This window comes from Ochotona curzoniae, unplaced genomic scaffold, assembly GCF_017591425.1.
Source record: "Ochotona curzoniae isolate NIBS_2020 unplaced genomic scaffold, NIBS_Ocur_1.0 contig_1014, whole genome shotgun sequence".
NCBI lineage: Eukaryota > Metazoa > Chordata > Mammalia > Lagomorpha > Ochotonidae > Ochotona > Ochotona curzoniae.
The window spans coordinates 19820636-19844138 of record NW_024464920.1 but is presented as its reverse complement, the minus strand read 5'-3'; the positions used below and the strand labels follow the sequence as shown (position 1 = coordinate 19844138).

General features: G+C 36.4%; 1 protein-coding gene across 12 annotated transcripts in view; it reads right to left on the bottom strand.

Annotated features, from left to right (window-relative positions):
• PPFIA2 (PTPRF interacting protein alpha 2) overlaps positions 1–23503 on the bottom strand; it is a 374197-nt gene that overhangs the window by 159754 nt on the left and 190940 nt on the right. For all 12 annotated transcript variants that reach the window (XM_040989854.1, XM_040989864.1, XM_040989875.1 and 9 more), the window contains one exon: positions 10248–10349. In XM_040989854.1, coding sequence (XP_040845788.1) covers positions 10248–10349 — 102 coding nt within the window. The remainder of the gene's footprint in view (positions 1–10247; positions 10350–23503) is intronic.

Genomic DNA, 23503 nt, shown 5'->3' with positions numbered 1-23503 from the left:
AGCACACAGTAGCAGCAAACATACATTTGTTGAATGAGTAAAGAATGCCAATCAAACACCAGTTTGTGTCACATTTGTTTGTAGGCAACTATTCTTCAAGGCAATGATAATCTGCGATCTGACTGGAATAGATTTAACACAAGTAATGATTACTTAATATCAAAATATAGTACATTCTTTCATGATACATGGAGGTGTAGCAGAGACTTAAATAATCACTTGAGCTTTCTCAAAACGGAACATCTGTGATGTTACGTTCATGGACTGATAGATCATTTTGAAGAGCATGAAGAATTTAACAAATGGTGTGCTGGGTGCTTTGAACGGCATTGAACAGTTTAAAGAAAAGTAACAGAAACATAGGATTTTAAATTGTAGGTCAAGGATTATAGAACTCAGGGTTGTCTATGATTTCTCATAATAGCATCTCATTACAGACTAAACAGAAAGATGAACCTGATCAAAGAGAGGTCACTGAATTACAATGTGTAATGAAATTCATAGCCTTTCCAGGTGTCTTAAAAACTTCATATTCATCATGGTAAAAAGTTCTCCCAAAGACTAGAAAAGGAACATTTGAAAAGATTTTGGTGTTCCTAAGTTGCCTCTTTACATCAATCCCCAATGAGTTTCCCTGCCTCCTGGTGAAGCCAGTCCTATTTACCTTAACTAGCACATCATGACTTGCAGCAGTCACTTCGAAGAAGGAAGTTGCTTCTCTTTCTGTCCCTTCCTGCACACTCCTCCTTCCCTCTAGACTTATAACCAGAGTATGAACGGGTAAATAACCACATCTAACCTGAGAGGATTGTTTTACAAATCAAAAGGCTTGTGAGATCTTGTCAATTTTATAATCTCAGAAATTTGGGAAAACATGTAGAAACAGATACTCACAGTTCTAGAATAAGCAGGAAGAAGCAGTTTGGCCTGGAGAAATTAATCATTGTAATCCTATTGTAGTTATTAAATAATTGAACTTTCACATCAAACAGCAAGGAGTGATTCTAACTGCATGCCCCAGTGGTTAACAGTAATTTGAGTATAAACTGTGTGGAGGCCTAAAAAGTGAATAAGTGTCAGTAATATTTTGATTCAAAGATGGAAGAAGGAAAGCTAATGATGTATTAAGTTTAAAATGCTGAGTTGAACTTACCTACAAGCTGTTTCCTTGCTAATAACCAAAGCAACACTCTTTCTATCCAGGATTTGAGAAATTTATTGATAAAAGCAAAATTCAGAACCTAAAAATCCCTGTAACAAGGGAGCTTACTAGATAAAGGATGAAAATTGAAGAAGCATGGTCCTAAAATGAACCCAGAGATCTCCCTAGGATGATAGAGTTCTACAATTACAGGGCTTAACTAATAGCTCCGAACCGCCTGAGCTATAGTAGGTGTGGTTACTGTAACCAGCACAATAGTTTGAGCCACTGTTATCTTTGTAATGCCTAAGACATTGATGTTTGTCACATTAATATCATAACAATTATAATAAAACTGTAGATCTAGCATACTTAAGTCTAACTTGAATGAAGGGTTTCGGTCTCCTGTTATGGTCTTAGGCAGATAGTTCAGGGTCATAAGCTTGGAAGCCGTAACTTCCCCACCTCTGTGACACTTTCTGTCCACCTGTGAGTCTGGTGATGCTCATCTATCATCTGGAACCCCAGACAGGGCAGTATTGCATTGTTACACAACCACTCCCCACTGAAGCCACCATCAATGCCTGTGATAGGACAGGCTTGCTCTCTTGGTGGCTTGCACTCCAACTCTTGGCCTCGCTAGAACCTGCTTGCTCTCAAACTTCTTACAAACAGACTCTGAGAACAGAGGTAGCCCCTGAACATGGCTGACATATGTCTGTATTCCTCACCCTCTGTTCACTGCTTGGGCAGGACAGTAATGATGTTAATGCTAAGCTTTGTAGTTCTAATCTGTGTACCTTCGAGAGTTCCAGGAGAGGTGAGGCCTAGCAGTAATGGAATGTGGGCAGAGAAGCCAGGAAAAGCTGAATGTTCATTGCTACATGTCTCTTAGGATAATTTATACTGCTGAGGAAGCTGGTCTTCTGTTTAATTGACAGATTTCACAGTAATGACCATTTGTTCTTCTCGGTTTCAATTCAGACTGGATTGCCATGGTGACTTTTGATTTGCTAATTTCTAGTGGGCACTGCCATTGCCAAGCTTGGTTAATAAAGACTCCTTAATCCTTCCTACACTTGTCTGGTGTGAGCCCTCTCACACCCCACAACACTCCAAATCCCATACATGTCATGGTTACCAACGCTGCTCAGTGTCTTTGCTGCCATTGTATTTGACAGGTTGACAGACAGCATCTTACGGCTATTGCACCAGAGTGGCCCTAACATGGACTGTCTGATTTCCTTGTGTGTGACAGCCTTCTGCATTGGAAAGCATTTTCAATATTCAAAAGGATAAAATGATTCTCCTGTAAATACCAATCTGATTCCCTTTTCATTAGGCATTTGCTCACTGGGCACAAAAGAGTGACTATGGTTTCAGGGATAGGAATTAACCAGAGATAAGACAAAATGGCTTGTCATCATTAGGATTGCTGAATGGCCAAGCTTCCAGCTGCAGTATGAAATCTGAACCTCTGACATGACACATTACACCTAGGGAACAGCTAGTCACCTTGATGCCAGTGTACGACATTTAACCCTTTCTGTCACTGAGGCAGTTTTTTCTCTGAGGAACAAAGGTTTTTTGGCTTTTTTTTTTTTCTGCATGTGGACTTGCTTTAATGGCTGTACTTCTACCTGAAATACCAGCATATTGGATTTTTGTTTATTTACAGTCATGTTATAGTACACATTTCTATTGACTTAAAACCCCATTTTACAGGGTCCGGTATGATGGCTCAATTGACTAATCCTTCTCCTGCAAGCATCAGTATCGCATATGAATGCTGGCTCATGTCACAGCTGCTACACTTCCAACTTTAGTATACGTGCTGTCGAAGGGAGCAGACTGCTCTGCTTCCTATCCAGCTCCCCGATGGCCTGGGAAAGCATTTGGAATCCCTTGTCTGTATGGGAGAGCTGGAGGAAGCTCCTGGTTCAGCTCTAGACATTGTGGCCACTTTGGAGTGAATCATTGAACCAGAATGGAAGACGGTTCTTTACTTGTCTCTCCATCTCTGTAAATCTGCCTCACCGATAAAAATAAATGAATCTTAAAACAACTGCAACAACAACAAAAACCCCTCATCTTACAGTCAAAGCAGCAACATGACAAACGAGTGCTTTCAGGAATTCGTGAGTTCATCAAACTTTCCCTCATTTGTGGAGTAAAAGATTTTGTAGAATGATTAAATTATGCAAGAAGGACACTTAATTCAAGCTGAGAGGTAGTAAAATGCTAGGTTGGGTAGTTACTTTCCAGAAATTAGCACATGCTCATAATTAGTAAATGAAGTAAGGTATAGTTTCATTCCTGGAATACATATGAATCCATATAAATAGACCCTGAAATAAAGATCTGAAGTGGAAATTTATGATCTCTAAGATCTTTTGAACAGTTATAGAAAGAAGGATATTTTTATTACATGCATGATATATTCTATATTCTGAGTATGTGTATGTCTAGCTACATAAACATATTTAGAGAGAAAATAAATTTTTCTAAACATACATATACATACATATGTGAGAAACTAATGGGCAAATCAATGAACATAAAAATCATGAAAATACAAATAAGATACATTTATTTTGGTGAAAAATATTTTAAAACGCATATGTTTTCTTCCCAACTTTCCATAAACTTTTTAAAAACTAGTATGCATGGCTTTGAAAATTCTTTGCACTAAAATAAACTTTTAAAAAGCTGAACATTTAAGTATTTGAGAATCAGAGACAAAGAGAAATAGACATCCCTCCCTGGTTTACTCCTTCAACACTCTACACAAAGGGGAAACACAAGAGAAAGGTTCCCACACAGGTGGCTAGGACTTAACCCTGCAACACTTGTCTGCTACCTCTTTGGTTTCTATTGGAAACAAAACAGAATTAAGGGCCAGGTTCTCTGAGCAGTATAAAAGTTGGGTGTCTTAACAAGTATCCAAATGGCTGCAGCATCCACAGCTGGGTTGATCCAAAGCTGGGTTGATCCACAGCTGGGTTGATCCACAGCTGGGTTGATCCACAGCTGGGTTGATCCACAGTGGTTGATCCAAAGCTGGGTTGATCCAAAGCTGGGCTGATCCACAGCTGGGTTGATCCATAGCTGGGTTGATCCACAGCTGGGTTGATCCAAAGCTTCTTGAAAAAAATGATGCTACTGTATGAGTACCCTGACTCAGCTACTATGAGTCAGTCAAGAATAAAAAAAAAAAAAAAAGACTTTTTTGAAAAAATGAAGATAAAAACAAAAAAAAAAAAATTAAGACATTACATGTATCAAAAACAATACTGAAAGGGCTTTTGATCTTGTAGTTTGCATAAAGATTGCCTTATATTGAAAAGAACATACAATATTTGTCTTACTTTGGGATCCTTAGGTTGCAAATGGTAGATTTTTGTTCTTTTTAATGGCTGAGTAGTATTCCATGGAATAAATATACCATGGTTTCTTTATCCAGTCCCCTTCTGATGGTCATCTGTGTTGTTTCCACACCTTTACTATTGTAGACTGTGCTACTGTAAATACAGACTACAGATCCCTTTCTCGTATGTAAAGTTCATTTTCTTTGGATATATTCCCAGAAGAGGGATAGCTGGGCCATGTAGTAGGTCAACTTTTGATTCTCTAAGCACTGACTTTCATAATGGTTGTACTGGTCTACACTCCCACCAAGAGTGAAGGAGGATCCCTTTCTCCTCACATCCAGGCCAGCAGATGTTACTGGCAGAGTGCTGAATGTAGGTTAGTCCCATTGCAGTTAGGTAGAACCTCAATGTGGTTTTCATTTGTATTTCCTTGACAACTAGAGAAACTGAGCTGTCTTAGTATATTAGCCATTTCAGTTTGTTGTTTTTTCTTCACCCATTTCTAGTTTGTTTTGCTGTTGTTGAGTTTCTGAAGCTCTTGTAAATCTTGAATATTAGTCTCCTATCAGGAATACAGTGCACAAAGATTTTGTTTTTCCCTCTATCTTGGTTGTTTTTTCATTTTCTTGATTATTAGCTTTGCTATACAGGGATGTCAGTAGGGAAGAAGGGAGTTTGAGTGTGGGAAGGGAAATCCCAGAGCCTATCAAACTGTATCATAGAATAATAATAAATAAATTTTTAAAAAGAAAATGCATATAAATATTTTTTAGATGAAGTTCATGGAGACTTAAAAGATGATTCTTTGGCTGGTGCTCTGTCATAGTAGGTTAAATGTCGCCCCGAGGTGTCAGCATCCCACAAGGGTGCCTATTTATGTCCCCATTGCTTCATTCCAATCAACTCCCTGGTTGTGGCCTGGAAGAGTGGCAGCAGATGGCTCAAATTCTAGGCCTCCTATAACCACATGGGATACCCAGAGGAAGTTCCTGGCTCCTGGCTTCAGGCTGGTTTGACTCCAACCATTGCAGCCATTGAAGGGTCAACCAATGGAAGGAAGATTATTCTGTCTCTGCCTCTCCTCTCTAAGTTTGCCTTTCAAAGAAAAATAAATATTACAAAAATATTATTTTGATGTAAATTTTGATGTATTATTTTGATGTAAAACATTTTGAAATCTATGCATATAAAAGATTTTCAAATAAATACATTTGGAAAATATCTTCAACTTGTGTAGGAAGAGGCTAGTCAGAAATCCAAGTCTGGATATCTATAAATATTGTCTTCTTGAATTATAAATCATGCATAATAAATCCCTCTCTTCCTTTCTTTATTATCTTTGTTATGAAGTGTGCTATTAAAATATCCTTCCATAATTTAAATAATAGTAACATGCGTATATATACATAGACTTTATAAAGAATTGAATATGGTATGATCACAAAATTACTAACGTCTTTTGAATTCATTGATTTAGTTTTACAATTTTCTTCATTATTTTCAATATTCTAACATGAAAAAACCAAAGGTAAAAAAGGAGAATTTTTTTTTTCCTTGTAAATGGCAGGTATCTGATTGTATCTGACATCTCTTAAAATAACTTCTTTTTTTCAAAATAAAAGCTAAGGGCATGGCAAGGAATATTTCAAGTGTAATTAAGTCTTATCTTTTAAGTTAATTACCCATGAGATTAAATTGCAGATTTATTATAGATCACGACCTGTATGATTGGATCTCAAAAAAATAACATCTTTTTTAAGGTCATATGATGGTTAATATTCTAAAACATAACTAACAGTTGTTGGGAAGTAGTGCATCCTTGTCCCATCAACAATACTTTTTTGAGATCCTCAGCCACAGAAATGAAACAGTTCCAGCAGCAGTACAACACAGTGCACCCTTTGAAGTCACAGGTTCTAACCAATAAAATCTTGCATTCTCCTTTACATTTCTGTAATTCATAAAAATTTGCTCAGACATGGCCTGTTCCTTTGATCCATCTGTGTATGTTGAAATAACTCCAGGAATGCATTTTCTGTCAAATTTCATTTACTTTGATTAAACATTACTATAGAAATTTCAGGAACAATAAATATTTTGTTAATATTTTTCCTACATTTTTTCAGTACAGACATATTAAACAATAAGGCATTCTTACGTGTGAAATAGTCAAGTTTTTTGAAATTTCTGTTGTTGTATAATGATGAATAATTTTAGGATAGCTTAACTTAAGAGCAACCTCCAATGACTAATTTTATCCATTCACTGTTACTTTGGGGCTGGGGAACCAAACATTTCTTGCATTGACAAAGTGATAAATACATGGTTATAACTTTTACCTCTGCAAATATAATAAAGCCTTAGCATATTACTTTTCACACAATTGAAAGAAAATAAACGAGCACAAATTTAGACATTTGGGCAAATTTTGTTCATATGTCACCCTTCTGCATCACATGTGATTTGTGGAATGATACACAAGTGTGATTGTTTAAATATATGCCCTGTGGTCACGACAAGAAACCGACTCTGAGCATGTCACATATAAGCAAGGTATTTTGTGGCAAGTTACTTTTTATTTTAGTTTCCTCCCAGGAATCAAAGTGATAGTGAAATAGCCAGGATATAAAGTGAGTTGAAACATGAAAAACATTTCCAAATTATTTAACACAATATATGTTAGATACGATATCATTAGTAATTATTATTCTTTTCATTAGGTAACTTATTCAACTCCTACTGATACTTCTATTTTTGATCTTGGAAGAATATTCAATTCTTTTAAATACAATGCAAGAGGGCTCTTTCTGATCTATCACTTTTGATGAAACTCAAAATTAACAAATGTCCTTATTAGTTAATGAGTTGTTTTCATCAACTCTCTTTTAGTTTTATTTATCACAATTCATGAACCCAATCTGGAAACAGTAAAACAACAAAACAAAACAAAGAAGCAAACAAACGAACAAAAACCCCAAACTCTAGCAACTGAAATACTAATTCTGCTTTAAAATTGTTTACGGCCTAGCATCAGTTAGAATATTTTTAGATGTAAGAAGTAAATACTATTTTAAGTACTATCTTCTTTCATAACTAATATGCAGATGTTCAGAGCAAAAAGAAAAAAATAGAACATATAGAAGGAAAAATAATTTTAGAAATGTATAAAAGTGTTATGTTTAGCAAATACATTTTAGGAAAACAAGGAGAATATATATGATGATCAGCTCTGAATATTTTTTGGTAGGATGGAAGGAGGGCAAGAGGGTTACATAACTTCAGAGGTTGTAGGTTGTTATATAACCAAAATACATGAGGGAAGTTTCATAAATCTATTTGCTCAGAAATAATCAACAACACAATTTCTTTGCATCAGTGAATTAGCATGGTGAAAATAGCTTTTGGATTTATTTGTCATTTCAAGGTGTCTATTGTTTCCACCCAATGGCTTTAATTTCTGTTAATTTCTATTCCTAAAGGAATTTCATATCCCCCACACCCGAAAATGTAGATTCCTGAATCATTGCTTGCAGTGACATCGGACGTGCTGTCTTTATTACAAAAGTGCTTTTGCAGGTGCAAAAGCCACAGGAATTTAGGCTTCCTGGGGTTTAATATGATGAAAATTGTGTGAGTGCTACTGCCAAAAGTCTCCCAGTTCTATGAAATTAGTAATAATTAGGAGAGAATGACGGCTCCCCAACAGCCATCTGATTCTTAGAGGAAGTTCCCTGTAAGCTGCAGTAAATCCCTGTATCTTTCATGGCTATTATTGAGAGGGCCCCATTGCTGCCCTCTGGTTACAGAGGCTCAGAATTTCAGCAGCTGTCCCTAGCCTGCTCAGCTATTTACTGACTCTGGTTGCTGGCAAGTTATCTGGTCCTTTTTGAGCTCACGTTTTATCTATAAAATGGAGATAATTTTAACACTTCTTTCGTAGGCATATAAACAACTATAAAAAGAAAGGCTACATAAAGAGGAAAATACACCCACGATAAAAGAAAGTACATTTATGTGAAGGCTATTTGCAAATCTATCTAAAGGTTCATATTTCTTTTATTCTCAGCTTCCTGTTTTGGTTTTTATATTTGGCTGTGCTGCATTACATGTGAAAATAGAGCAAATAAAGGCTTCAGAATTAACATTTAAATTTGTGAAATGGGGCCAGCATTGTGGCACAGATTAAGCTGCCTTTTGAGAAACTGGCAGCCCGTATCACATCACCACTTCAAGTCACAGATGCTCTGCTTCCAATCCAGTTGCCTGCTAACATGCTTGGGAAAACAGCAGAAGATGACCCAGTGACTTAGGTCCCTGCCATTCGTGTAGCCGATGGAGATGGATTTGCATGTCCCATAACAGCCTTGGGCCTGGCCTATCCCCTATTATTGGTGCCATTTAGGAGTGAGTCAGCAGATGAAACATCTCTGTTACTCACCTTTCTCTGTGTCGTGTGCTTCTCAAGCAAATAAAATAAATCTAAAAAGAGTAGTAGCATTGATCAGGAAAAAATTCATTAAAAAAAAAGCTTTGCGTTTGCTTGGAAATACAGCGCTAAATTGAAATCAAGAGTGAAAATAAAATCTACAAAGACAGAAACTGAGACGTCCTCCAATGCCCGATAGGACCTATACCGTCCTTGTTACTGCCTATCGTGGCAGTTTATGTGAGTAACTGGTTCAGCAAGGTCTTAGCGTAAATCAGTCTATGATATGCATATGTGTGAATTCTTTAGCAAAAAATAAGCCCCTAACGAGGAAGAACACAAACTGAGTGTGAACATAAAACCATATAAATGCAATTTTATCTGATTAGAAAAACACGCTCACAGTGTGTGGAACTGTATTTTTATATCATTTTAAAGACTAGCATAAAATGAACATGGCACTAAGTACAGCTGTTTAACATTAATCTTATAAAGGTATAACATTGAAAAATATTTTTCACCTATTTAATATTGAAGTTGAACTTATGTGAATACAGTAGTTTTTCTTCTAGTACAGAAACTACACTCACTAAAGGACAATCTGACATTGCAAATATTTGTAAACTTTACTTTTTCTTCTAAATCAGAAAATACACTGTCTTTGATCAAATTATGAGTTTAAATATTGTATGGCATATCATGAAACTGATAAAATAGAGGGATTTGCACAAGTATAATGCAGCAAATTTCATGATTTTCATGTAATTAGCTATCAGAATAGAATTTACATTAAATATATTGTTTAAAATATGGAGATATGTTTTATTGCTTTCCTTTTTTAACACTTTTCCCATTTTATCAATAAATATTCTTTTAGAATGAGGTAAGGATCAAATCCAGGCCACCCTGTCTGGAAACCCTATCATCAGAACTCCTGTCTTCTCTCCCAATTTCTCATTCCCTCTCTGTTTCCAGCCTCTGAGGGATTGCGCTCCCCACCAAAACAATTTTTGAGCATTTGAAACCCATTACTGAAACACAGCCCATCTTCGTGAAGTCCAATAAAGTAAAAAGCCAGAAAGTACACGGATATTTTGTGACATAGTGTTTTAGAAGCTGACACTATCACTTAGGCTTCCCATCTTGAGTTGTGTAGGGTAGCCTCCTTTAAGCTGACTATGCATTGCTGTCTGCTTAAAGTGCTCCCAAAGTTTAGAAATTCTCATCTTTCCTTTCCGTGTATAAACTAGATGCCAGTTGCTAAGTTACAGATAAAATTCAATGCAAGAAGAGGCAGTATGGTACTTACCCTTGTATTGTTTCTTTCAGCTTTAAGTTCAGAAATTTCTTCTTCCTTTTCAAGAAGTTGTTCCCTGCAGGCATTCAACTCTTTTGTCAGTGCAGCAAATTCCTGGAAGAGCAATAGAAATATTTGAAGATATGTTGAAGATAGGACAAATCACTTCAAGTAGGAAGAACAAAATGTAAAAGCTGCACTGCTGGATGAAAAGCACAATGAGAACAATATCGTCATTATCAAATTATTCTGAGTTTTTGAAAAGAAGGCTGATCCATGGTACTTATCATTGCATTTTATTATAATATGCTGCCTTTACGGAAATAAAAATGGTAAAAATGAATCAAATACATCATACTGAATTGAACATTAATACCTTATTGCTATTTGGTCTGACTAACTTTGTGAACAGATCCCAGGATACTACACTTTCTGTTCTGCTCAGAATAACAACACAAAATCTTGCTGAAAGTACTACTTGGAGATTAAGAAACTTGCTAACAATATGGGCCTGGTATGGTAGACTAGCAGCTGAAGCCTTTGCCTTGCACATGCTGGGATCCCATATGGGCACCAGTTCTAGCCCCAGCGGCCTCTTTTTACATCCAGCTTCTTGCTTGTGGCATGGGAGGGCAGTCAAGAATGGCCCAAGGCCTTGAGGCCCTGAGCCTGTGTGGGAGACCCAGAGCAGGCTCCTGGTTCTTGGCTTCAGATCAGCGCAGCTCTGGCTATTGTGGCATTTCTATCAGTAACAAACAGAACTCATCCTCATGGTGCTACATGAACCAGTGTTAGCTTCTTGAGGACACTACCAAGTTGGAGATGAGCTCTCTCAGACCAGCTGCTGACAAAGCCAGCCTTCCTCATCTGTTCCACAGATTTCTCTTTCCCTTTTCCAGCTTTCTATCTTCTCATTTCCACTTTTTCTATATATTTCAGATCACACCACTTCTAAAGCATCAACTATTATTGTTAATGTTCTCTAATATCTCACTGCATTGTTTTATGACAAAGAACTTTGTGTTTATTTTCTCCAAGCAAAACCATGAACCTTATTTATTTTATACGCTCTGAACTCTGCATAGTTCCTGAAAGAAAATCAGTAGACATTCATTAAGTCCTTGTTAAAGCAATAAATGAATGGCATTCTTCCCTAAACTTTTGACAATAACATCAAAATGTTTAAGTAGTATCATTAGATTTCTTTTTGTGAGTAAATAATTTTAATGTGCATAACATACAGACATTATATCCTTTTTATATCATATCTTCTTTTTTTCGGTCCATATCTAGAACACACTAGACCATATTCTGAAAGCAATGGTATCTTTTTATGCCTTATTTTATTGCCTTTGTGAAGTGATGCAGTGATAATATAAAAAAAAAATGCCAAATCCAAAAAAAAGTATTGAGGACAGGTACCAGGAGGGAGTGCTGCCACCTCTCCCACCTTTTGCCCTCCACTAGCCACTTCCCTGCCAACATGGCTGAGGACCAGACTGGATATTGAGAATAGGGGCTGGAATCTCACCAGCTCCCTTTGCTGCACGCAGTGCTTGCAGGCCTATGTGCTGTTAGGACTAGGAGGGGAGCTGCTGTTTCTCAGAGCTCTGATTTTTTCCTGCTTACAGGTGCTCTTATACTTGAGCTGCTATTGGAAACAAAAGTGGGTGTTTCAAGCCTCCTCCTGCCACTGGGGTTGCCAGTCCAGGACAAACCCTCTCACTGAAGAGTCTGCTGAAGAAGTGTGGGAAGGAACATCTGCCCAGATCTTGGTGTTATCATTTCAATTACTGGAATGATCGCAATGTAGATATCCCTTCACTACTGCTTGTATACACTGCATTAGTCTGGGCCAATAGGCTGTCTCCACTCACACAAATTCCTGAAGACACTGGATTTCTCCAAATCTGTTATGATAGGCATTGCATCAATAACAACAGCTTAAAACCACAGAAGAGCATCTGCTTAGAACCAAACAAATATTGCCTGCTGAAATGACACTCAAGTGGTATGTGAAACAGGAAAGAGATTACAGTAAAGGCCACACAATAAAAGACCATGGAGAAAACTGATCCACAAAAAACACCAATCTCAATATAAAGCAGTGGGTGTTGGCAATTAAAAAAAAGAACAAACTTATATGAGCTCCAATGGAATACAATAACTCTCTGGAAACACACATAAAACAAAAGGACATTGATTAACTATCTGATACAAATCCAACATACAGGTACTCAAAAAGAACACAGATGTTGATTCAAGCCAAATAACATGCATGATATGAATGAGAAAGTTGGCACAGAGCCAGAGGTCTTGGAAGAAAGAAAAAACAACCAAATGAACAGGAAGAACTCAGTAAGTCAAATAAGCTATATAGTTAAAAAGCAGGAAAAAAGAATCTCTGTACTTGAAGATAGGTGGTTTGAAATATTCTAGTGACACAAAAAGAAAGAATAGTAAAAAAGGAGGGTAGCTTGTGGGACCTACAGGCACAATTAAATTTAAAAATTGAATATTGGAAATTGCTTTGAGAAAATCTGTTCAATGTAACAACAGCTGAAAACGTCCCCAATTTGTAGAATAACAGAAATATCGAAGCACACAAGTATCATAGGATCCTTCAAAGAAATGATCTTCAGTGGGACAATTCTAGACAAACTCCCAAAAGCATGCAGAATTCTAAACTTTGCAATAGAATAAGATTTTCCAGCCCAATTCTTCTAAAAATTCAAAGTCAAAACATTTGAGAAACGATTTATATTGTACCATTTTGTGCTTAGAACTTTCATACAAGCATCAGAATATATGATTTTGAATAAAGTTTGCTTTATCACCAAGAATTGGAACTAAGCCTCCTACATTTCTCTATTTAGGAAAATGGATTAATTAAATGCAGCAAATCACACTATGGGATAGTGCAGAAAAGACAGACTGAATAGGTTAAATCTTTATGCAGCAAAATAAAGAAGTCTCAAACAATGATCTTTTAATGAAAAGGGTAAACAGAACAGACCATAGAACAGAAAATCTTATCAATAAGTGAAGGCAGCTTGGGAAAAAAATGTTGAAAGAAACCTTTGCTGATACTTTCCCAGGTCCAGAATAAAGGTCTATGGGAAGGACTATGTTGGCTTTGACACTGAGATTGGAAGGGAACAGGTACTACCTGGAAATGATATCTACTTTTCAGACCAGTCATTCTGTTCCCCAACCACAGTTGGCCAAGTTCTTATTTCTCCCAAGAAGTAAAATAACTTACCGCAGAAATGCATTTCTTTTTCTTGGAATTTTAAAGAGTGGTCAGGGTCTAGAATACACAGTGCCATACAGAAACCTTAAGCTAGACCAAAGGGAGTGATGTCCTTTTCTCAGCTTGCATTCCTGTGCATCACACATATCCACATGAAACACTGTTCTTCAGGATATGAAGATAAGAAAAGGAGCATGGTAAGGACCCTGCTATTGGTATGTTTTAAAGCATTTATATATTTATTACTCATATTTGGTTTGCTCTGAAGTCAATTTTTTAATCATATCAGTCTTTTTTAGTACAAACTCAAGTCATGCTGTATAGTAGTTGTTCCTTCTAAACATAGAGGGAAATATCTACTCAGTTACTATATTAAAATTTTGAAGATACCATTTCTTCAGTACTAGTACATGATATCTTATTTCTTATTATACCCCCCACTTTTAATTTGCAAGTCTCTCAAATTGCATAAAATTGAAAGTTCCTCTGTTCCAGGTAAGTTCCTACCATTTTTTCTTTCTTCATTCCCACACCCCTTCCTCTTCTAAACTGTTGTTTTCTGAGTACTTATTTTACACCAGGGATGTTGCTAGGAACTGGATGTTTGTAACACAACACCATTCGTGCATCGTGACAGAGCTATTACTCCCAGAATGTGTCTTTAATTCAGAATAATGCTAGAATTTCCAGTTTTATTTTTAACTGGACTTCCACGTTATGTTTATTTTCTTTCTTTTCCTCTACTTGCCATCTTGTACTACATTTATATATTAGGAAGTAAAGTTTGTAATGACAAAATGAATGACAATGCTATATAAGAGGAGGGATACAGGGAAAGCAGAGAGAAGGGGAGCAAGAAACCCCTATGCTTCTAAACCGGTATTATGAAAACAAAATCTACTCATTTCACATATTAACAAACTTAAAGAGAAAAAATATTTCAATTATCTTCCTGGGAAATAAGCCACTGGTTGATATGTTTTAAAAAAAAAAAAGACGAGAAAACTAACAGATATAAAAGCAGAGCAATGCTAACTAACAAGGGCCGTTTTAATACGTGGCAATATCAGTGCTGATACATCCTCCCTGTGTGTGGGTCACGTTCCAAAAGAAAGGCAACCCGCCTTTGAGTCTTATTCATGATTTCACCCTTGTACTTGGTAAATGAGCTAAAGATGAAGTTGAGTAATTTGTAATTCATGTATCAGAGCTATTAATATCTCAAATGTTATTCAATGTGCTGTTTCCAATAAGTTTAATATAAAAAAATCCTTGTCATACCTGCATGTTTTATTGCAATAGTGAAAAATGTGGGAGCAAAGGACAGATTCACTCAACTCTTGTGCATATTTAATATTCAAGAAGGGTAACCTGAGAGGGAGGGGAAAGAATGCCTCGACCAAGAACTTGCTCTGTCTGTCCTTCTCTTCAACCCATGATCTCCTCTAACCCGGGAAACTGCCATGGCCTATCAAGCTGTTCATCTTCAGAAAGATGCAGTACGTCGTACTTTCATAATGCTCATCTTTAAGTTCATGTTGTTAATGTTTATTATTCAACAAAGAATGATTAAAAGAGAATGCTAGATTACCTGGCACATTAGAGAAGGGTGCCTTTTTAAGGAGGTTTGCTTGAAAAAAAAAAAAAGGTGTTTTTAAAAAATACTATTAACCAAATGCCCGAAAGGGCTTTACCTGAACTTGAAGCTCAGATTAAGAGGAGGTACATGGCAAACTTCAGCCTTTCAATTTCAAGTCAATAACATCATGCAGTCTCCAGAAGAATTTGTGATAATCCACTCACCTTCATTATGACTCTAACATTCTTCACAATTCAGTTGAACCTGCAATCTCTAATTGTGTGGTTCATAAACTAATGAAGAGTCAATGGACTTATCTCTAAAGCTATAATTGGAGTAAGTACTGGCTCAAGAATCATGTGTAAAAGCAGTCTGAGAAAAGAAGACAAAAGTAGTTTGGATTCAGCTTCATTAAACATTGCCAACACCCTCATAGAACACACAAAAAAGCATCCTTTAGGTTTATTGTCTAACCATTTGTGCAAGCCAAAAATAACTCTCAGGAAAGCATATGGTGTGGAATCATGCTGATTTCCATCTAGCATTTAAATTAGACAAAGTTAACTGCTTCAAAATGTGTTTTATAATGACTACTGTAGGCAATGCTCCCTATTTACTATATTTTGGTGGTTTAATTAAGTTCAAAACTCTTAGAATTCTCTTTAAATAGTTGGAAACACTAGATTTTAAATCAATATTTATTTGGCAATAACTGCATATAGATTCACAAAGGTACACATATCCTTTCAAAAACCACAGGACATACTCTCTAGAATAGATTAATAATAGAAGTAATATATTGGAGAGATGAAAATAAAGCAATGGAATACTTAACGTATGCCTTATATGATGCATACACATATTCATATGTCAGCATATTAGCTGCCATAAATTCACAAGGATTTTGAGCAATCTTGTTTGCAAATCACTTAGCTTGGCAAAACAAGGTCTCTGTTTCACAGAAAGAAATACTTCAATATTACATCGCTATGTACATACATATCTGTTTTGCATTATTGTTATGTAATCAACTGTGGTATTAATGACCTCTATTCGTGTAATTGCCTTCCAGACTGACATGAGCCCAAGGAATACTGTCATCCAACATTACTGTGTGAAATAGCCATGTCTCATGGTCAGCCCAGAGCTAGACAGCCTGAAGCTAGAATCGCCTGCAGAACTAATGGAACCTGACAGGCACAACTGGACTGCCAGAATTTCCACATAACTTTTCGAGTAAGGCTTCCCAAGTTAAAAGGAAAATAAGTTTAAACTTCATGCACAATTTATATTTTGTGCCCTTTTGATTTTTATGTACCCATAATTTAATTACATAACTTTTCTTTTCCTTAAAACTGCCTAATAGAAGATTATGTTAATAAATCACAGTGCCCTGGGAGATGAAAGCATCTTTAAAATCAGCATGCTTACAGAAGCTATTTTTATGGTAAATTTGTACATAGATGCTTGACAACCGTTGTTTCTCAAATCTTTAAAACTAAGTAGAATCTTCCACAAAGCAAATGTTTGTAGAAATCATAGGCTCTGTCAGTTCATGTAACCATGGTTCACCATATTGCTACTAACATGTGTCACTGTTCTAGCTCATCCTCATTCTGCTTTGTGGGCTAGCCTTGTCAGCATATACCTATGTACATAAGCCAAGAATTGATAACTGAGGTATTTGATGCTCTTACAATTCACCCATTAGAAAGGATTTGGCTTGTGTTGGGTCCACGTTGGCTGACAGTGTCATTGTTGATTGGGTTGATATCATTGAATGTGAGTGCTATTTTACAGTACCCACCTCTGCATTATGTTGGCACCACATGGTATCTTCTACGGCAGTGACACACTTTTGCTTTCATGTAGCCTTTCAGCTATGAAGATACTACAAATAACAGCTTTTTCTTTTAATTTTAAAAGAAAAACTAACATTCACCAGGATTCTCACAACATTTTCATATATTCCTACCAAAATATGGTGTTTACACTTTTACTTGCTGAATTTTTTTATTTACTGGAGCATTACACTTCATAACATAAATTAAAAACACACTATCTTGAGTAATTGAACCTGACACGATGGCTCAGCTTGCTAATACTCCACTTTGAAAGCACTGAAATCCCATATGGGTTCTAATTCAAGCCTGGGCTGATCTACTTCCCATTCAGCTCCATGCTTGTGGCCTGGGAGAGCAGTGGAGAATGATCCAAAGCCTTGGGACCCCGCACCCATGTGGCAGACCCAGAAGAAGATTGTGGCTCCAGCCTTTGGATTGGCTCAGCTCCAGTTGTTGCAGCTATTTGGAAATAGAAGATATTTCTGTCTCTCTTTCTATCTATAAATCTTTCTGATAAAAAAAATAACTAAATAAATCTTTTAAAAATGTTATCCCAAAAAATGAAAGTGAGAAAAAGCTAACTGTATCTCTATTCCTTTGCATTAAAAATCATGCTGACAAAAGAATTATTGCTTTAAGCACATAACATTTCACTCTATATGAAACTTATTTGTCACAAAATGAATATATGTAATAAACATTTATTACATTCTTTGGATGTTATAAATACAACATTACAAACTCCTTCAAATACAGCTCTGTGACATTACCTCCTATTATTGCCTGCACATCTCTAATTTCATCTATTTTATCATATGGCTCATGCAAAGCTCAAGATGTTGTTCGGTGTTTGAAATGAAATGGAAGCATAAAACATATCTGAAAGCTCATCGAGGCCTTGTATTAGTTGCTATGTGATGCATGTTGACAGGAGCTCCAAGCCTGTCTACATGTCTGGGTAGAATCCAGGTAATAACAGTATGTTTTCTGTAGATTCCCAGAACTAAGTAAGTAAGGAGACTCAACTTGGAGTCTTTCAGTTTGAGTGCATCATTCTTTCAAAATTTTATTCCTTTGCATATTATCTTGGTAGTGGGAATGTAAGATGAACTCAATGGCTTAGAATAAAGATTGAAGGCCAAATTTTCCTATCTGCATTTCTTCCTTATACTTCTTTTCAAGCAAGCAAGCAAACAAACAAACCTCCTAGGCTTTGTTTTATTGTATCAAATATGTGAAAGAAGCGTCAGCAAGACACACAGAGAGTATAACCAAGGAACCAGAGTCCAGTTTTGTAATCCAACATTTCCACAACCCAACTCATTTTTAAGGAAGGGGAATAAAACAATATTCAATCTCTGTTGGTGTCCAAAAGCTCCTTCTGATTATTTAATTCTTGAATCATTTGCGGATTTCTTAGGACAACATTTTAAGTACATTATTAAAATCACCTGGAGCAGTGAACATTATAGCTAAAGCATGTCAGGACTGAATCACTGCCAAGCACAAACTCTGTTGGAAGGAAAAGCCAATTTTCAGTATCTTTGACAGTGTATAGCAGGAGGCATGTTTGACAAGATGCTACGTATTAATTTAAAGGGTTTCAGCATCTGGTTATGTAATACCTGCTGTGGAAAGCACTCCCAAGCACACAAAGTGGCATGGAAGCTAGATATCTAAACTCCCAACAAAATCATGCGTCTGTAGCAATCAGCAGTTATAATTATATAACCAAAACCATCCAGGCTTCAGCAATTTGAGCTCAAATTCTATAGTGTAAACAATAGAAAGCATAATGTCTGTTACAAGATACTGTTCTGCTTAGGACACTTTTACTGCACATGGCATTTTAAAGAGGGACTAGGTAATTTATGCTGTAACATGTTTTATGTTAAATTGGAGTTTGTCAATGAGACCATCTTAAAGGCATCAAATACAGAGAACAACTGATAAGAGAGAAAGTTGGTAAAGCTCTTCTAAATACAGTTGACTTACGACTAGTGGCAGAGACAGTGTATGTGTATTCTGTAAATGTTACAACATAGTAACATGACTTGGTGCCATAAATGGGATATGTGTTTTTATTCTAATGATTTTTATAACTGAAATTTCTGTGTCATTTATCACAGAGGGGTAAATTAGATACGAGTTTTGCTTAACAATTTACTTTTCACTAAAACTATATAAATGAACATTTTGGTCACCATTTCATTATTCCACAACATAGAGTAAATCATGTAAATGTTTTTGTGACCTCATCACATACATGATTAAAAAAATAAAGATGACTGAACAAAAGTTACTGGGATAAAGTTCTGACAGGATGAAGTTTTGTGAGATAAACCATCTCTTGCTATTTTTTTGTTTTATTGATAATAGTCATCTAAAATCATCTAAAATGACAGTAGACAGTATTTAGAGATGATGAATATGTTTTTTACCTGGATTGTAATTATAAAATCATTAATGTATACATATATCTAAATAAAATCTTATACATAAATTATGCACAGTTTTTGGCATATAAAATACACCTCACTAAAGTTCGAATTATTTATAAAGTATAAAATATGTTATAGAAGGCTACTTAGCAATAAGAAGCAAAATATTTCTGAATGTTAGAACACAAATTAAGATTAATGCAAAAAGTTAATCATAAAGAGCCATTAACACAATACAATTTATACAGAATTCCAGATTGGAAAATCTCCAAAAACAGAACGCCCAGAGTTTGATGGTGACACTGGAGGAGGTGATGGCTAAGGATCACAGGACTGCTTTATCATGCAATCACAGTGTTGTAAAATCGACAGTTTAAATGGAAGTGCAACTTTATGGATCTACCGAAAAATAATGGAATACATTTTGAGCTGCTTTATGCAGCAACCATTTAGTAATCCAAACTGGAATGCAAGTATAAAAACTGTAGGCCACCTTTCTCTGAAATTGTAGTCTATAAAAACATAGTGTAGTTGCTGGAAAATTCTCAAACTGGGGAAACATGATTTGTAAATTATCATATTTATATGCATTTGTCCTAGTGATTGACTGTTACAATTATACAGAAAGTATATTAGCACATGAAAGTAATTTTACTTGGCTAGTCTATCCTATTCCTTATTCATTTTTTTATAAAGATTTATTTTTATTATTATTTTTTTTTATTGGAAAGGCGGATATACAGAGAGGAGAGACAGAGAGGAAGATCTTCCATCCGATGATTCACTCCCCAAGTGAGCGCAACGGGCCGATACTATGCCGATCCGAAGCCAGGAGCCTCTTCCGGGTCTCCCACGTGGGTGCAGGGTCCCAAAGCCTTGGGCCGTCCTCTACTGCTTTCCCGGGCCACAGGCAGGGAGCTGGAAGGGAAGCGGGGCTGCTGGGAAAGAACCAGCACCCATATGGGATCCCGGGCGTGCAGGGCGAGGACTTTAACCACTTGTGCCACCGCGCCGGGTCCTCATTTTTAAAAATTTACTGAAGATAGGGCACAGGGCGGTAGCCTCTTAGCGAAAGTCTTGACCTTGCACATGGCGGGATAACATATGGGTGCCAGTTCATACCCCAGCTGCTCCACTTCCCATCCAGCTCCCTGCTTGTGTTCTGGTAAAGCAACTAAGAATAGCCCAAAGCTTTGGGACCCTGGGCCATGTGGGAGACCTGGAAGAAGCTCCTGGCTACTGGCTTCCTGTCAGCTCAGCTCCCCCCATTGAAACCATTTAGGGAATGAATCAACAGATGGAAGATCTTCCTTTCTCTCTGTAAAATCTGACTTTCCAATAAAACTAAATAATTTTTTAAAAAATTGTACTGCAGATATTGCTTGAGAGATTATACAACTATAAATATAAGTATGCATTAAAATTTTCTCCTACTTTGATGTTTTCATTTAAAAATAATTTTAGGGCCCAGCCCAATGGTGCAAGTGGTTAAGGTCCTGCCTTTAACGCCCGGGATCCCATATGGGCACCAGTTCTAATCCCGGCAGTCCCCCTTCCCATCCAGCTCCCTGCCTGTGGCCCGGGAAAGCAGTCAGGGACGGCCCGGAGCTTTGGGACCCTGCACCCACGCAGGAGACCCGGAAGAGGCTCCTGGCTTCGGATCGGTATAGCATCGGCCGTTGTGCTCACTTAGGGAGTAAATCATCGGATGGAAGATCTTCCTCTCTGTCTCTCCTCTCTGTATATCTGCCTTTCCAATGAAAAAATAAAATAAATCTTTAAAAAATAATTTAGATAGTATATATCAAAAGGAAGAACATATTTCACGAATAAGAATTTTAATTAGAATTTTAAAAAGGTTACAATTCCAAATTAAAAAAAAAATTTCCAATACTTCCTTACTGTTGAGTTTAAAGATTATTCCTAACTCTAAATTTGGAAACACGTTAGCAGCCAGTACCATTTTGTCATAATTTAATTGCTTTCAAAATAATTACTGCTTTAAATGTCTATTTATGTCTATTTTAAAGTTGTATTTAAATTTTGTAAGTTAGCAAAAATAAAATCATATATTTTAAGATTCACTTATTTTTCCTGGAATGAGAGACTTACAGAGAAAAGAGGTAGAAAGAAAGAGTTTCCATGCAATGGTTCACTCCTTGAATGGCTGCAATGGCTGTAGCTGAGTTCACGCAAAGCCAGGAGTCTGGAACTTCTTACGGATCTCCCATGTGGTACAGGGTCCCAGTGTCTTGGGCCTCCTGTACTGCTCCCCAAAGCCACAAGCAGGGAGCTGGATGGGAAATGGAGAAACCAAAACATGAACTGGTACCCATATGTGATCCTAGATGTTGCAAAATGAGGATTTAGCCTCTAGGCTACTGTGCCAGATCCGTTAAATCATGTTTCAAAATCTATATTTTAAATGCATAGAAAACGTTTTGCTTTTGCCTTCTAATTGATCATAAAGTTATTATTTTTTTCTAGCTTTGCATAGGTCACTTTTACAACATTTCGGTGGAAAAGTCATTGGCAGATACAGAAAGAGACTCTAATGAAGTTTTTATAAAGGCTGAGGATGCAATTTAAAAATGCAATAATATGTAAAAAAGATAAATGATTAACACATAATATTTACATGAATTATCACTCATTTTAATTATTCAAATCATACTTCCTTTGATTTTGCTAATAATTTTCATATCCCACTAGGACAGAGTATCAGAAGCTTTAATTTGATTCTAATGCAAAAGTCTCTGCAGCAACCAGCTGGTAAACTGTTAGCATGAGAAATCCGACCTCCTTCTGCTTGTTATAGTCACAACTTCTCAAACAGAGCTGCCCAAGGACATCATTTTGTTTAAAAAAGAGAAAAACTTAAAATGTGCTAAAATGTTCGTATTTAGTAATTCAATTTTAATGCAGATTAGTAAGCATTTTTATCTAATAAAGAACAGAACTAAAATGAGGTTTCGGATCAAATATTCAGGAATGAATTTTAAACATGGTACATCAAGTTCATTCTTTCAAAAAGGTCATTATGCAAACATTTAAAGCATGCTTTATATAATGTGCATTATAATACTACCATCTGATTATTGAGACTATACATTTCCAGTTTTCTTGGTGTGAAACAAGTTCTTCCTACAATTTCAAATACTGCATTACAAGCTTATATTTGGTTATTTTACAGTCTGGGAATTCTTTCAGAGCTTGCTGAAGGCACTTTGATCAGAGAGAGTACCTACTTCCATCTGTGAGGCACGCTGAATTACGCACTACTTTAACTACACATATGCCCTAACCCTTACAAATCTTACGGATTAAGTGTAGAATCGTGGTGGCACTATTTTCCCCTCCACCTTAGCTCACTTTCCTCAGTAGTATTCTTGTCGTATTTTTGCTCTTCCCAGATCTCCAAGCTACTGTGCCTGTAGAATAAAGCCCTGGATTTATGCAATTGTAGTTCCACCTGTATGCCTTCCTAGATACAAGTTCTTATTGCCACCCTGCTCTAAAAATATGGGCTCCCAATAACACAACCTGTAGACATGAAATTCCATGTCTAGTACTTGGTATTGGCACATGCCTTCAGGGTGCCTCAGCCTTTAGCAAACACTGAGCTAGCACTTCAAAACAACTGATGTTTGTGCAAGTGAAGAACATATTACACATATAAAATCAGCATTTGTTTTGTATTTTACCTAGGTTATTTTAGTCAAGTCTTTTGGACTTTGGTATTCCCAAAATGAACAAAATTAGAAGTTGCACATGATACAATATTCAAAAATACTGAGTTTCTGTACTGAATTAATATTAAACACAATTTAAATCCTCTGGGAATATCCTTGGATATTCATTTCATTTTTTTTCCTTTGCCAGTTTCCTTGCCGTGAGACACGTGATTAGATATGATACAAAATTTTAAATTTAAAAATCGAGATCATTAGGAAACACAGTACAAGAAATAAAGGTTCCATCACATAAATGTAAACTATATCTAAAATAACTGTTACTAAGTCATGTTTAAACAGTGAAAGTGCTTTCTGTAAAGATGTTTGCTCTGAAGAAACCTATTAAAAATTACTTGAAAGTTTTACCTAGTTAAACAACCAAGAGAAATAAAAACATGTCTAAGTAAAAGCTGATAT